This window comes from Pteropus alecto, unplaced genomic scaffold (assembly GCF_000325575.1).
Source record: "Pteropus alecto unplaced genomic scaffold, ASM32557v1 scaffold20, whole genome shotgun sequence".
NCBI lineage: Eukaryota > Metazoa > Chordata > Mammalia > Chiroptera > Pteropodidae > Pteropus > Pteropus alecto.
Genome location: NW_006436298.1, coordinates 14,212,140 through 14,227,171, shown reverse-complemented (window position 1 = coordinate 14,227,171; position 15,032 = coordinate 14,212,140). Strand labels below are relative to the sequence as shown.

Genomic DNA, 15,032 nt, shown 5'->3' with positions numbered 1-15,032 from the left:
TATTGAGCATTTTAATTATAATTTTTATTTAGAAATCAAACCTTTATAAGCATTGTTGATCCTGTGTTGATCCTTTTTGGTTATGAGAAAAACAAAACAAAACAAAACTAGGGCGAGAATGACCTGAAAATGTGGAATGAATGTAAAATTGTCCGAGCAGGATGATGACACAATACTTAATGAACATCCAAAGTACAAGGATTGAAATTGACCACTAGATGGGTATGGCCTCGTTTGGAAGCCTGAAGAAAGGATGAGGCCTGTTTACTGTACCTAACTTGTGTTCATAGCCAAAATAGTGAGCCTGAATTGGTCTCTGAATGTGGGAGAGCCCTCTTTCTCCACTGATTGACAATTACTTGCAAATGGGCATGTTTCTGCCCCAAAGTCCCCTATAATCAGTATATTTCTGCATACACGTCATGGCTAATGCTTACATACACATGACCTGCCCTAGCACCCATCTCTGTGAGTCCTGGTGTATGCCATGTATGTTTTCATAGAAATTGTGTAGATTTTTCTTTAAAGTTATCCCTCACTAACAAGGTGTATGAGTGTTTACAATGTCTCTAACATTATAAGGCCCTCTATTAATTTTTTATTTTATAATTTTTAAAAAATAATTTTAAAATAAATAGTGTGAAAAATTCAGGGTGAAAAATTCAAATGGTATAAGAGAGCACTAAGTTAGAAGGTAAGTCTTTCCATTTGTGTCTCCCAGTTACCCAATTCCCATTCTCAGAGACAACCACTGTTACATACACACACACATACACACACACATAGCACATACTGGTAGCACAACATTCAAACAATACTCAGCCTTCTTTTTTTTCTTTTTTAAAGATAGTTTATATTAATTTATTTTGAACAAAAAAAGTACCATTTGAATAAGAAAAATTAACCTAAAAATACCTCAATCAATACTAGTTTTGGATGTTTATAGAATATCAGCTAACAAAATCTGTAATTAAAAAGAGAGAAGTTGGAAGGAATTTACAATTTCATATGCTTTTTAAAGATCACTTCAGGAAGCAATCCAGTTCTGATTACAGCAATACGATGGACTCAGCGTCTGGATAAAACTAAATTTCTAGATAAAATATTGACAAACATCTTTGCAAACACATCTCAGCAGGCAGAAAAATAAGAGAAAATCTTGACGTCTAGAAATAATTAGAAAACACAAGTGTAGCAGTGCAAGGAGACACAAGAGCTGACATTTGCTTGGGAGACTCCTATTAGTGCTAAAAGACCTTCAGCTTATATTTCAATGTGCCTGCAAAGACTCAGGAGGCCAAGCCAGGGGCCCATGTTAGGTAGAAAGTTGGACCAGAGACCCTTACCTGGAGGTGCAACCTCCCAAAGATGATACACAAAGTGAGTCAACTGGAAAAATGCCGACCCTTGAAAAGCATTGGAAGGGATGCTTTCCTGTCTTAGCCTTCACAGTAGGTGAAATGAAAAAAACTAGTTCCCTTTGAGAATTCAGTCAGAAGCACATTCTCAGGCAGATTTGGTGTCAGAATTCACATTACTCGTTTGGCCTGAAATAGACCAAGTGTAAAATGGTGTTCTGTTGTAGTACCCCCAGATGATCTATAGCCACAAACGCACATCCTCTGTGCACAGGTGACTTTAAACCCAGCCTCAAGAATTCCCACAAAGAACCAAGGAATATGCGCTCCTAGTCAAAAATTATAAAAGATAAAAATTAATAAGTCACCAAAATCCAGAAGAAGCACCAAGCAATAGGATGAGGTCCACAAAGACTACAGATATTGGCTTTATTATATAAAGAATATGAAGTAAGAATGTTAATACATTTTAAGAAATAAAATATATTAATAGTATCAAAAGTATTTTGCAGGAACAAGAAAATTACCTCGGAGATCTGACCAAGAAATTTGACAAAGAATTTCTAAACAAAAAGAATATATAATAATTAATTTAAAATTTAAAACTCAATGAATAAATTAAACAGCAGATGAGACAGTGAAATGGAATATAGATCTGGAGTAGTTACCAAGAATGCATATGGATAGGCAAAGGAATGGCAACTGTATGAGAGAGGTTAGGAGACATAGAGAATGGAGTCAGAAGCCTAATAAGCATAGTCAGAGTTGCAGAAGGAAAGGATAAAAAGAATGGGAGAGAAGTAACATTTGAAGCAAATACCACAGACATTTCATTAAGAAGTAACAAGAAAGTTTAATATACATATGGAAAATGTTGGACTTCATTATTAATCAGGCAAATGCAAATTATAACCAACATGAAATACTATTTCATACCCACAAAATAATCTACAATACCTTTTAAATGAAAATGGGGAGCAGTGAAATGCTAATAAATAGCAGACGAAAGTATAAACAGGACAATCATTTTGTTACCTAAAAATATTCTGTTGATAATAATGACTGTGAATGTGGAATAAATCAGCCAAGTTAAGTTTATTCATCTCTTCATTCAATCGATTAATATTTACTGAGCACCCATATTCAGGAATTAGGATTAAAAAAATCAGTCTTTGCCAAAAGTAGCTTGGGATGTAGTGGGTTAGATAATCAAAGATCACACAAATAAAGATAAAACTAAAACTGAATCAAAAAAAAAAGAGGGGGGGATGCATAAGAGCTCATAAGAGTGGGGATTAGCTGCAAAGGTCAGGGAAGGCTTTTTGAAGAGAATGATGACTGAGATGAGCCAAGAGAGAAGAGAGGGTAAGTGGAAGAAGGTGGTGGTGGTGGCTAGGGGAATTGCTGCTGAAAGAGGAAACAACATATGCAAATGCCCTGATGTTGAAGACAACATTTAGCTGTATGAACTGAAAAAAAGGCCATTGTGGTTGGAACAAAGGGAGGGAGAGATTGAGGGAGAATACGATGGGGAAGGGAGGAGCGCTGGTGGCGGTCAGACCAGCTGGGGCTGCAGAAGTAGGCATAGGCTGGAGAAGGAAGGAAAGGCTTGGGGCCATGGGAAGGGTTTGGGCTTTTATACTAGGACAACGAGAAGTTACTGACCTGTTTTTAAGCAGGGGACTGAAATGATCAGTGGAATGAACGGGGTAAAAGTAAAATAAAAAGACCATCGATTCATTATAAATCTAAAAACTCCATTAGGAAATAGAGTTAAAAGTCTTTGTAACCACATTTCTCTGCTCACTTGTATGTGATTGTGCCAAGAATGGCCCCATTCCCAGTTACCAAAGTACTTTTGTGCTTTCACACTACAAGCTCAGCTCTGCCTGTGACAGTACAATCGGGATGGTACCCCTGATTGGTAAGTCTTCCCCCACCTCCTCAACAATAGCACGTGAAATTTAAGCCTCACTGGAGATTCACTTAATGATGCAGGAAGCATAACTGAACACATTTACTGCTTTGCAGCCAAAGTAAATGATTTCTCCATTGTTGAGAGTAAAAATCAATTCGTCAGTAAATGAAGCAGATATGATTCAAAAGCAGCAGAAGGACACTGAGAAGTAAAATGTACTGTGTCTTTTCTGCTCATGATTCTGTTCATTACAAAACAGCAACCATTGGAGGCCACATTCCCATTCTGAAGTTTACAGTACAGCAAACTATTCCAGATTCTCAGTGCCTGTGGCCCTTGACAGCTCCAACTCCTTTCGTTTTAACAATTTTATTGATGTACCATAAATGGTCCATATTTAAAATGTACAATTTGATAAGTGTTTTTTGTTATTGTTTTAAATTTATTTTTCAGTTACAGTTGACATATAATATATTAGTTTTAGGGGTATAACATATCGATTACACATTTATATACCTTACAAAGTGATCACCTCAATACAATTGGATAAGTTTTGAGATATGTATACACCTATGAAATCATCACCACAATCAAGATAATGACATATCCGTGAATTCCCAAATTTCTTTTTGCCTCTTCCTACCCTGTCCTGTCCCTCCTCCGCTCCAAGCAACTCAAATTTAAATTTAATCATTCTTTTAATCAAAGTTGCAGTAAATTTATAAGATCGGTTGGAATGCAATCTCTAAAAGGCTCTTTCTGATCTGTTATCCAATTCACTGTAAATAGTAAATATCCACCATGCAGATTAAAGTCACTCTGTAGAATAAAACCTATTTATTTCCTCAGGAGTTTTAAGTCTTTAGGAATAATTAAATTTTTCTAAAACTCCTGAGTTGACGGTGCTGCTGGGAAGGAATGTAGCCGCAAGTCCTGTGGTTAACTCCACCATCATTAATGTTTACATCCACCTTTCAGGTCTCACTTGTAATGAGGAGGAAGGAATAGTTTCCACGAAGGGCACCTCTGTTCAGAGCATTGAACTTGTCCTCCCACCCCATGCAAACCGTCATGGAAATACATTTGATGGCCAGATTATGGCTTGGATGGAGACGGTGGTTACTGTTTCTGCAAGGTTCTTAGTTTTGACCTTCAGTGTGTGATGTTGGGACCAGTGGGGAGAGAATAGAAAGGGTCTGAGACCCAGTTATTAGGCAAGTCAAGGAGACAAGAAAAGGACAATGTTGCATTTATCAAAATGAGAAAACAATAAGTCATTTACTGTTTACCTTAGGGTTAATCTGTCCTTTTGTTTGAAGGTGAATGTTTAAATTCTTGGTTCAAAAATAAAAATGAAATGACAGTTCTAATACTTTATTCTGAATTATAAATGTTGCTCTTGTGACACTGCAACGCCTTTTAATGCTAGTATAACAAAGTAGATGCAGAATAGAAATAGAAGAGAGCCTTTATACTTAAAAATAGTTGTTATAAACTTTTTTAAAGGCAATTTGCAATTATGTCTGACCTTTGAAGGTGCTAGTTAGAATTATTATGGCCAAGGAATTAACTGAAAGATAAGAGGAGGAAAGAGCTTGGAAGTATACCTTTTTCAATGTTCCTCAGTTTTAAAAAGGTTATATTTTATTCTTAGTAGAACTATGTAGGTAATTGGGCAGCTATAAAGGACATGTGTACTCCGAAAATACATTTGAACAAGATCTGCCCTTCTGACAACTTTTGTAACCTCTAAATATTAAGGTTTTATTTTCTGAAAACTAAATTTATTATTAATATGTCTCTAGTTATGACTATACTTAGAAACCTGTAGTTATCCTTCCTATAAATTGTGCACAAATATAAGGCAGCTTTTTTTAAAATGAGATTGTCATTCTTAATGACAATAAAGCATTTGAACCTATTTTATTGTAAAGCTTACAATATAATTAACTATGGCAGAGTCTGTTCACTTAGTGTTGGTACAATTCTTTAGAGTTATTGAATGATTACAGTAGGAATCTAAAATGTAGACAATTATAGAAGTAATTTTCTGAGATTAAATATTCTTTATAGATATTTCAAAATTTTGCACACACAAAGATTATAATATGTGTAACGTATAGCCTTTCAGGATTTGTGCAGCAATCCAGGTAATTTTTCTGTGGGTAGGAAAAGTTAGTCTGTTGATTTTGTGGGTGAATCAGCTAACTATAAAGCTAAGGAACTGTTGAGAATGGCACCAGCTGGCAGTTCAAGCCACAGTTTCTGGTGATTGTAATCATGATCTGTTAGAGTGAACATAACCCTCAAATTAGAACAAAAGGCATAGGTTTGTTTTTTGTAGGGATTTCCATGAGGGAAGAAACAAGATCAGGACTGTCACCACAAGAGCAGAAGCACCAGCATCTTGGTAAAGATCCCACAGATTAGGAACATGGTATTTCCAAAAATATTTGCAGGTAGTGTATGGAACCACTCTCAACACACACAATCCAGTTATTTTACTAGAGTTAAAAGAGATGTTTATTTAAAAACCACACTGAACGCTGGTCTGTTGAGCCCATTAAGCTAATCAACAGTTCCTGAAAATATTTTGGAAAATGATAGATTTCTTCTCTCTCTCCTTCCCTTTGTTTCATCAGCTGCCTGTGTCAAGTTCACGCATTTCTGAAGTCCATGGACATGTTTAAGTTCCGGGGACCATCTACAGTTGGAGATTATCTTGTCTTCAATGTCCTTGTCAACAATACATTTCAGACCTGGTAAAGTATGTTTAGTGCTCCTAGGCTGCTATAAATGAATTCAAACTTGCACATAAAAATTTTTAAAATTTTTAATTTCAATTTGGAGATAAGTATATGGACTGCTTTAAAGTGACCAAGCTCTTTCTATTTTTTTTTTGAAACTTCATTTAATCTTCAAAATTTGTAGACATGCATTTTAACCCTGTGTTCTGCTTGAGGCCCCCTTACACTGAGTAAATTGTGATAGGTTGGTTTTTATCTCTCATAATAAAGTGACTGTATGTCTCTGTTGATCCAGGACAGTCCTGGTTTATGCCTGTCGTAATTATTAACTCTTCCTTTCACTCTCAAAAGAGTCCCAGTGATTATATAGTCAACAAATTCATAATGGACCGTCATTTATTCAAACCACTTCCCAGTTATTTTTATTACTCTTAATATACAATGAAAAGACTTAATTTAGTATTTTTCCTTTTCTTTAAAAAAAATCTATATTTCCTGTTCAACTTTAGTTTTTGATGCTTTTTAATTACTGAACTATTGTTTTTTAGGGGAGAAAAATTGACTTAGGCACAATTTAACGCCCCCTCTCCATTACCGAAACATATTTACGAGTGTATACAGAGTTCCAGCTGGCTTTTTTCCTACTTAAAAGTGGGAAAGTAAAGTGGAAATGCTCCCAGGAGCTTGTATATTAGATCCATCAACCCGGTAAAATGGATTTTAACAGTTGCATACATTTGCAGACAACAAAGAAAACACCCAGGATCCTCTTTCTCTTCTTGCTTGGAGGAGGAGGTGGTGGTGGCAGTGGGCAGAGGAGGCCTAGCATGCTCTAGTTCTCTGCCCACTGCCCTCTGCCGCCCTTCCGCAGTGTCGAATTGAGAGTGTGCGTGGAGGCCTCTGACTGCCAAGAGAGGTGGTAGGGCTGGGGTGTCATATCAACAGTGCTTTTCTCACTTATAATACTGTTGATGATAAGGAAGAACTGATCGCATTTCCAAGAATTGAACCCATATCAGAGGTCAGTTGTTAGCACATGAGGTTCAGAAATTAGACTACTTTTCTGAGGGAAGCTACGGGTACAGAGCTCTGCCAAGAATCTCTCCTCTCACCAGCAACAACCTCCGTTGGCTGTTCCCCTTTGGTTTTCTTTCTTTTCTGCATCACAAAGTAAAATGGACTTCTTCCCAAGTCACTCTAATCATTCATGGAAATGATGGGGCCCTAACGACCTCACCTCTACCTAGCCACGTGCTACTGCTGGAAGCGTATGGTCTTATGTGTCCCATTTCTGACTCTCCTCTCACCTTGCATCCCGTCTCGGTGCTGCTTCACATTCATCGGAACTATGCCTTTCCTTCAACCTACAGTTGCCTTATTGCCAACTCTCACCCAGGGAGAGTTCACACAGAGACACCGTGTCCCAGTTAGCCTCTTCAACTGACTGAGGAGAGAGAGACTTAAGGATTCTGACAATAAAATATTAGAAATATATTGATTGTATTTGTTTTTTAATTAAAGGATGATTTTAGACAATATCATGGAGATATTGCACACGAGAGAATTCGCCTAGGCAGGTAAGGGACATAGGTGTAAAGATTATATGGAATAGTTTCCATATGTAACCAAGCGCCCTTCCCTGGGTCTCTCTGTTCCCACATAATATAAAAAGAGAAGGTCTGATGCTTTCTGACTGTGAAGGCTACTGTGATGGAAATTGTTCTTCCTGAGTGTTCTACCAGCAAAAGCAGCTTTTAAAAACTGCTGATTTCAGTTCAAGAAAATGTCATAGTTACTGTTGTATGCAAAATGCAAGAAGAAAACTGTTATTTAACATTTTAATTTTTTTTTCCAGAAAATATGTTATTTCTCACAAAGAAGAGATTCTACTTTGCGTACACCGGGATATTAGCAACCAGGTGACAGTTTTATGATTTGGAGCTCTTCATGTAAAAATCACATCATTACAAAAATGCAAACACCCTTGTTTAAGTGATTCAGGTTGTACCTACACAGATTACATGAAAAGGTGAATTATAGCAACCAGTCATGTCAAAATGAAACAAAACCAGGCTATCAATAACTGGTTACCAACCAGTTGCTTCTTTGCCGGGTTTGAATTATACGTATGGTTCCAAAATTACAGACTCAAGATGCTCTGGTAGCATCTTGATGCATTCAGGTAGCATGGGACACTGAGGTCTGGTATCTTAACATGATTTGTGCTGAATGACATGCCCACCAGCTTGCATTGTCATAACACAGCAGTAAAGTATTAGTTGTTTTAATGTTTTTGACCACCAAATGTAAAGGGAAATCCAAATTTATAAGTCATACTAAAGGGTAATCTTGTCTTTTTTTGCAACACCAATTAAAATGATACTACTTTGCTAAACTTACAGGCCTACCGTTACCTTATCTGAATTCTGAATTAAGATTTGAGACAGAAGGTATGTTACTTGTACATGATTCTAAGCTCAACATAATTACTTTGGCTCTAACAGTGCCCATTTTCTAAGAAGCAAATATTTGGTCACATATCTGTGCTTTCAAAATATTTGCATTTTAGGTATCCCTGAGAGATGGCAATGCAGAGGCTCTCAAAAAGCTGGTGGTTGGGAGGTCACCAGTTCTGCGGAAAAGGTAAGAGGCATCCAGGTAGATGCATAACTCATTGTCCATCATGCATAACTCATTGTCCATCACACACAACTCATTGTCCATCACAAATGAAAGTTGTCACGGTGGTGGTGGTTATTCTGCTTGTGACACTGCTTTTAAGAAGGTAAAAAATCTTCTAGAAAACTATTTTTAAAAGCCACACACCTTTCCAGCCCTATCTGCTACTCCGTGCTGGCTGATTTATGGTCCTTTAAGTACACCCTCCGCATTCCAACCTCTGAGATTAGTTCTCAGATTCCACCTCTCTCTTCCACTCCACCTGCCCAAATCCTACCTGATCCTCAAGACCCAGGACAAATGCTACTCTATAAATGCTACTCCTATCACCACTGACTGAAGGAACTTCTCCCTCTAGGAATTCCTTTAGCAATTACTTCTCGAAAATTAATTTGTCAATTAATTATGCACTATCTTGTGACATTTCTTCTACAGCTACATTGAATTGATTAAAGTCTTACATAATAATTTAACTTCTTATACATGGTCGCAGTTATGTACTAGATTATAAACTTCTTAAGAAAGAAGCCTTGTCTTGACTTCTTTGTATCTCTCTTAGCACCTTTTACAATGTTTTGTGTGTCATCAAATTTGAATAAACATATATCATTTGGATTTTAAATTTATCTAATTTCAGAGGCAAAATTAGGAGACCCTCTGAAGCTGTTGCCCACACCAACTAGAGTGTAAGCTCTCTGAGGACTGCTTTACTCACCACTTACAGTCCCAGGACTTAGCAGTGGCTGGCACTCAGGAGATGCTGGCTTTTTGTGCTCCCATGTCAGTGTGTATTGTTTTACATCGTCAATGAAACAGTTGCCTCTAAAATAGGGTAACTATATTTTCTGATTTTCCTAGGACAGTTCCTGGTTGTCCTATCATAATTAACAGTGCTTCAGTGTTCCATTTTGGGTAATAAATTATATGGTCACTTACCCTGAAATTGAAGCAAACTCAGATGCTACTTCATTGATTCTTTTCAACTCTGACTCTGACCTCCTCTCTGTGTTTTGTTCTGGGTTGTTGGCTCTTATTATGTCTTTGTCCTCACTACCGAATCCTTTCAGGGTCTTCTCTATGCTCTTTGGATCCTGTTAGGTTTCTGGCTATGCTTGGTTCAGTGATGCAAAAACACAGGTTTAACATGACAGTTCTTTCTTTCTCTTTATCCGTCATGAAAAATGCTACAAGGCTGTTTTCTTTTAGTAATATGAAATATGCTTCTTGTGTCATTACTAGCATCTGGACACACATGAGCAGCATGAGAAAGGACAGACTAACTCGTCTAGAATGGAGGAAGAGAGCATATTGAGTGAAGTCATAAAACATATTAAAACTTCAGTTCTTCGGGAGTTGGGGCCAGAAACAAACCTAAACAAATAAATGGTATATTTACTAGTGTCTAAAGAGAGCCATCAATAATTAATTTTTAATTTTTGTAGAGATACTTACTAAAAGATATTGTATAATTAAAGGAACATTCTTATGTTATCTCTTTTTAACTTGAAGATTATATTATGATAAAAATATGATTTTTTCTGAGTATTCTTTTCTCTACTTTTTAATGCTTTTATATTCTTTTAATTTGAAAATACAGTTCTATTATTTCTTTCTGTTACCTTTTAGTTGAGTAATTCTTACAATATAACTGTCAAGAATCATATTTATTTCAGGGTTTAAAATCTATACTTAATTTTTTTTAAATTTATACTTATTTTTGATATAAATTAGATGGCAAAAGTTTAAGGTTTCTGGTATTTGTAATGAAATTGGGCAGTACTTGCTATTTTAACCTTTATTTCATTTTCAATGTATAATGATGGAATTAATAATAGTTATAATACAAGGAGCAAAAGGTATACTCTCATCTTAAAGAAGCTTATAGTTTATTTTGGAAAAATCACATATACATGAAACAGCTGAAGAATAATTTTAAGGTAGTTTTTAAACAAGTGAGAGATTGTAGTGTTTAAACCATAAAGGTCAGCTCTTAGGCAATTTAAAGTAAGGGAGGACAGTTACTTAGAACTATGGAGAGGGGGTGATTCTTTTCACTTTGAAGGTAGTATAAGAAGTAGATTGCTGGAGGGGTAAAGGGAGCTTTCTAGGCAGAGAGTAGCTTGAGCCAAATCCTCATAGTGGACATTAACATGGGTAGGAGACTGGCCTGACAAGAGTAGCTTTTTATTTAGGGAGTAGCTGAGGGTATAGTGTAAAAGTTATGGTGAAAGTCAGAATGGCAGGGACCACTTGAAAACTTTTATATTGGACAAAACCCAGTACAGGAAAGAAACCAAAGGGAGTTATTCTCGTTAAAGCTCACAAGTAGCTGGTCCCAGAGCTCCCTCTGACCAAATCTCATCCCCTTAACCATCAGGCACCACCAAGGAAAGTTAGCTACCCCGCTCTGAGACCCCTGTAAAAACTAGTTTTGTGTTCCTCACAATTTAGTCTCAATAATATATTTGTCAACAGATAGTATAAAATTCTATAATTTTGAGTTATTTCTTCTTATAATACCTATATGACATCTAAACCTATTAAACATAATCATATTAGTATGAAAAATATATAGAGATATTCATAAAATGTTAGCAAACTCTGGCAGATTTTGAGCCTACTTACTTTAAGTTTCATTTCATAGAATAAAATTCTCCATGTACCAATTGGTACAATGTATGAATTGGTTATAAATGGAATTTAACCTGTGTTCTTCTGAGAATGAAAGGGAATTCATTTTCTTGAAGAATTGGTCTTGGAGAATTTTTTCACTAAGCAAAAGTTGGGTTTTCTAAAATAGTAGGATTTAAAGAGAGCTGCCTTTCTTTGTCTGCTTTGTCTGCATCAGTGTCACTGATTCTGATAGCAGAGCCATGAGAAGGACTTTCTGCTACCTTCACCTTCTGGGGGAAGGATCAAAATATCATTTACACATCCAGTACTGTACTTTGCACTAGATAAGTCTAGGGATATCTATAAGTGCAGAATTCAGTGGTGGCTATTTAGCCTGATGTTTGCTCTGGGTCCAGGATAGGAAGCAGCAGCCTGTGTGTAACACCTGGGGAGAAGTTTCCTGGAAAAGTGGTTTGACATTTTCCTAGAACTGCCATAACGGTACCACAAACTGAGTGGCTTAATCAACAGAAATGTATTGTCTCACAGTTACGGAAGCTAGATGTCTGTGATCAAGGCATTGGCAGGGTCGATTCCTTCTGAGGGAGTGAGGTAAATCTTTTCCAGGCCTCACCCCTAGATTCTGGTGGTTTGCTGGCAATCTTTGGCATTCCTTGGCTCATAGATGTATCACCTGACCTCTACCTTCATCTTCATGTGGCATTCTCCCACTGTGCATGTCTGTGTCCAAGTTTCCCCTTTTTATAAGGATGCTGGTTATATTGAGTTAGGGGCCCATCCTACTGCAGTGCGACCTCGTCTTAACTAATTATGTCTATAGTGACCCTATTTCCAAATAAGGTGACATTCTGGGGTAATGGGGTGAGGACTTTAACATATGAATTGGAGGGGGCGGGGGTGCAGTTCAGCCCTTAACCAGTGCTCAGCTCAGTATTATATCCCACTCCATCCTGAATCCACCAGAGTGGACCATGTCTGCCCCAAGGCTAGAATCTAACCGAGGTTGTAGAACAGAATGCAACCTGGCCACCTGCCATCACTTCAACTAAGATTGTGGAGCCCCAATCAACCTGGCTTAGAGCCACATGGCCACTAAGCTTTGACAAGATGACTTTCCTCTGAATTTACACCAGTGAACCTCCTTCTACTCCTACTATACAGGAGGCAAAGTTTGGCATGTCTGTGGTGGGTGAGTTTCAGCCACCAACTGGAGCCCCATCCATAATCTTTCTGTTTGATAAGTGCCCAGAGCTGATGTCATGTCCTCCTTTGTGGGCTCTATTTAAAGGCAAGCTTGGCACTGAGGTCAATTGGAAAGGTAAAATGACATAAGCAAATAGTCGCTTCTTTCCTTTCTAAGCTGCTTTCAGTTGGTTTCTCATTTCTTCATTCTCTTTTTGAAGATATTTATATTTAAATAAAGGTTTTTTTTTCCCTCATGGCCTGATTTTTCCATCTGCTTGATTCCTGCAGTGAAGTTTTAACCCTATGTTTGTCTGTCTTCTCACAGCTTGTTGCCATGGGAATTGTTATAAGATGGCAAATTTCAACACTAACTTTAAAGCGTCCTGAAAGAGACAGAAAAAAATGGGCAGGATAGAAATGTGCTCTTAGCTGAACATATATATCTGATTATTGGCAAAAGCACAATGGAAGGAAAGTTCAGAATAACAAGGGATACATTAATGTTTAAATATATGTTAAACGGCTCCCCAAGACAGGCCACTTCTTATCTGAGGAATACTAAGCATAGACAGAAACCCGGGAATTGGCCTGCCAGCAGGATATGCCCTTGTGATTCACAAGAGGAAGAAAGCTTTGTGCCGAAGAAGCATGGTGCTTCAGCTGCACCACCGAGAGATTGAGTTGGTTCCAGAGATGGTCGGCTTACCTCCTTGGGTTGCTTTGACCTACTTGGAGGCACACTTGACATCCTGGCAAAGTGGCCGAGGCTGTAGCCTTAGCTCCAGAGTCTTGGTGGGGAGATGAGGCACTGACTTGCCTAGCAGTCTGATCATGTTTTCTGTTGTTCCTGAGCAGCGGCAGGGAAATATCGCAAAAAGATAAACAGAGAAAGGTGTACATTCTTTATCTTTCATGAGAAAAACGGTTGCAGAAAATTAAATAACCCACCCTCAAGTCATATATTATTTGGAGGACACAGAGTGTAGTATCCTGGTTAGGGCTCTAGACATCTAAGTATTTGAAGTGAAAGTGCCATCATTTGGCTTCATTGTTATCTGGGTCCAAGGTACCTAAGCTAGTACCATCAACCTATGACTACATACGTTTGTGGTTTTTAAAATAAAAACATCCATGTTTCTTTTGTAATTTATCTTATCTTTTAGATAAAAATATATACTCTGGAAGAGCATGTGGAAATACCGGCACACTTGGCTTATCATCTCTTGTCTGACTTTACTAAGCACTTTGTGGGACCCCCATTCTGTGTAAGAATAAATTTAAAATATGTTCTTAATCAACCCTGACATCATGGAAAAGATGACTTCCACGTTATAGTACATCTCCATTGCTTGACATGTGACTTATTGTTTTATTAATTAAAGTGTATTTTTTAAAGCTTGCTGTGCAGAGAAAACTGCATCAAGTGCTGTTGAGAGACACAAAACCAAAATTATTATAATCGCTTATTTATCATCTATATCGAGCTGATGTGCTTTACCCACATCTATTGTAATCCTACCAATAACTCTTCAAGTTTGATATTATTTCCATTTAACAAGCAATAAAGCGACAGAATCCAAATTGGAATCCAGGTCTGTCAGGCTCTGAAATTGACACTCTTGTACTTGAATACACGACCTCATTGCTTTCGAGGAAGTGGTTATCAAATTGTTCTTCTCACTTACCACTCTTGATATTTAATTGGCGCTTCCTTTTTTTTTTTTTTCTTTCTGTGAAGCAGCACTCCCTGGTGAGAAACTGAAAGTAAGTTGTATGAGAACTGAGGTGAAAGGCATTCCTTCCTGCTCTCCCTGTCTGATCAGGGCCCACTCCTGTCAGTCTCCATCTCTTCTGTTACTTTCCTGTCTCCTGCATCCCTAATTCAGTCTCCTCTACTCTCCTACCTTTTCTGGAACATGGAGCTGTGCACCTTGTCCACTGCACTGACAGGGACTGGTTGCACTGAGGCCACACCCCTTCTCCAAGGAGTTCCAGCTCTTGGGCTACAGCACCCAGGGCCTCATAGACACCCGGCTGAAAGGAAGGGATTGGTGAGATGGGCTTCCTATTATATTTAGTGTTACTCTTTACATCTTAATCTTGATGAAGTAGAAGTTCATCTTTAAAATGGTTAAACCTCACTATGATTAATACCATGTAATGGACAATTTAATACCACAAAAGTGAAATACCTCTGGGGTCATATGTTACATTTGCATAAATGTTAGAACGATACATCATGGTTAACACTCTCATAATGAAACACTCTGAGAGAAGAAGAAATACTTCACAATTTTCTTGCATGAAAATGTGTAGATACTCTTCTGTAAGTACAGAGATTTAGCAAGAACAATGCCTAACCTTTGGTGTTCTTTTCAATTGTTTCTCCCATTATTTTCTATGCCACCTGAAATTTTAGCCAAATTGAACTTGAATGATTGAAGGAATGATGAAGGAATTCTAATTCAACTTACTTTTTTTATGCACTTACTAAGATTCAGGTATAGTGCC

At 37.5% G+C, this 15,032-nt stretch overlaps 1 protein-coding gene across 1 annotated transcript in view; it reads left to right on the top strand.

Annotated features, from left to right (window-relative positions):
- ACOT12 (acyl-CoA thioesterase 12) overlaps positions 1–15,032 on the top strand; it is a 44,904-nt gene that overhangs the window by 27,608 nt on the left and 2,264 nt on the right. Inside the window, 10 exon segments of the mRNA XM_025047767.1 lie at positions 4,255–4,411; positions 5,919–6,038; positions 6,895–6,941; positions 6,944–7,044; positions 7,545–7,600; positions 7,879–7,942; positions 8,593–8,632; positions 8,635–8,666; positions 13,685–13,764; positions 13,766–13,786. Coding sequence (XP_024903535.1) covers positions 4,255–4,411; positions 5,919–6,038; positions 6,895–6,941; positions 6,944–7,044; positions 7,545–7,600; positions 7,879–7,942; positions 8,593–8,632; positions 8,635–8,666; positions 13,685–13,764; positions 13,766–13,786 — 718 coding nt within the window.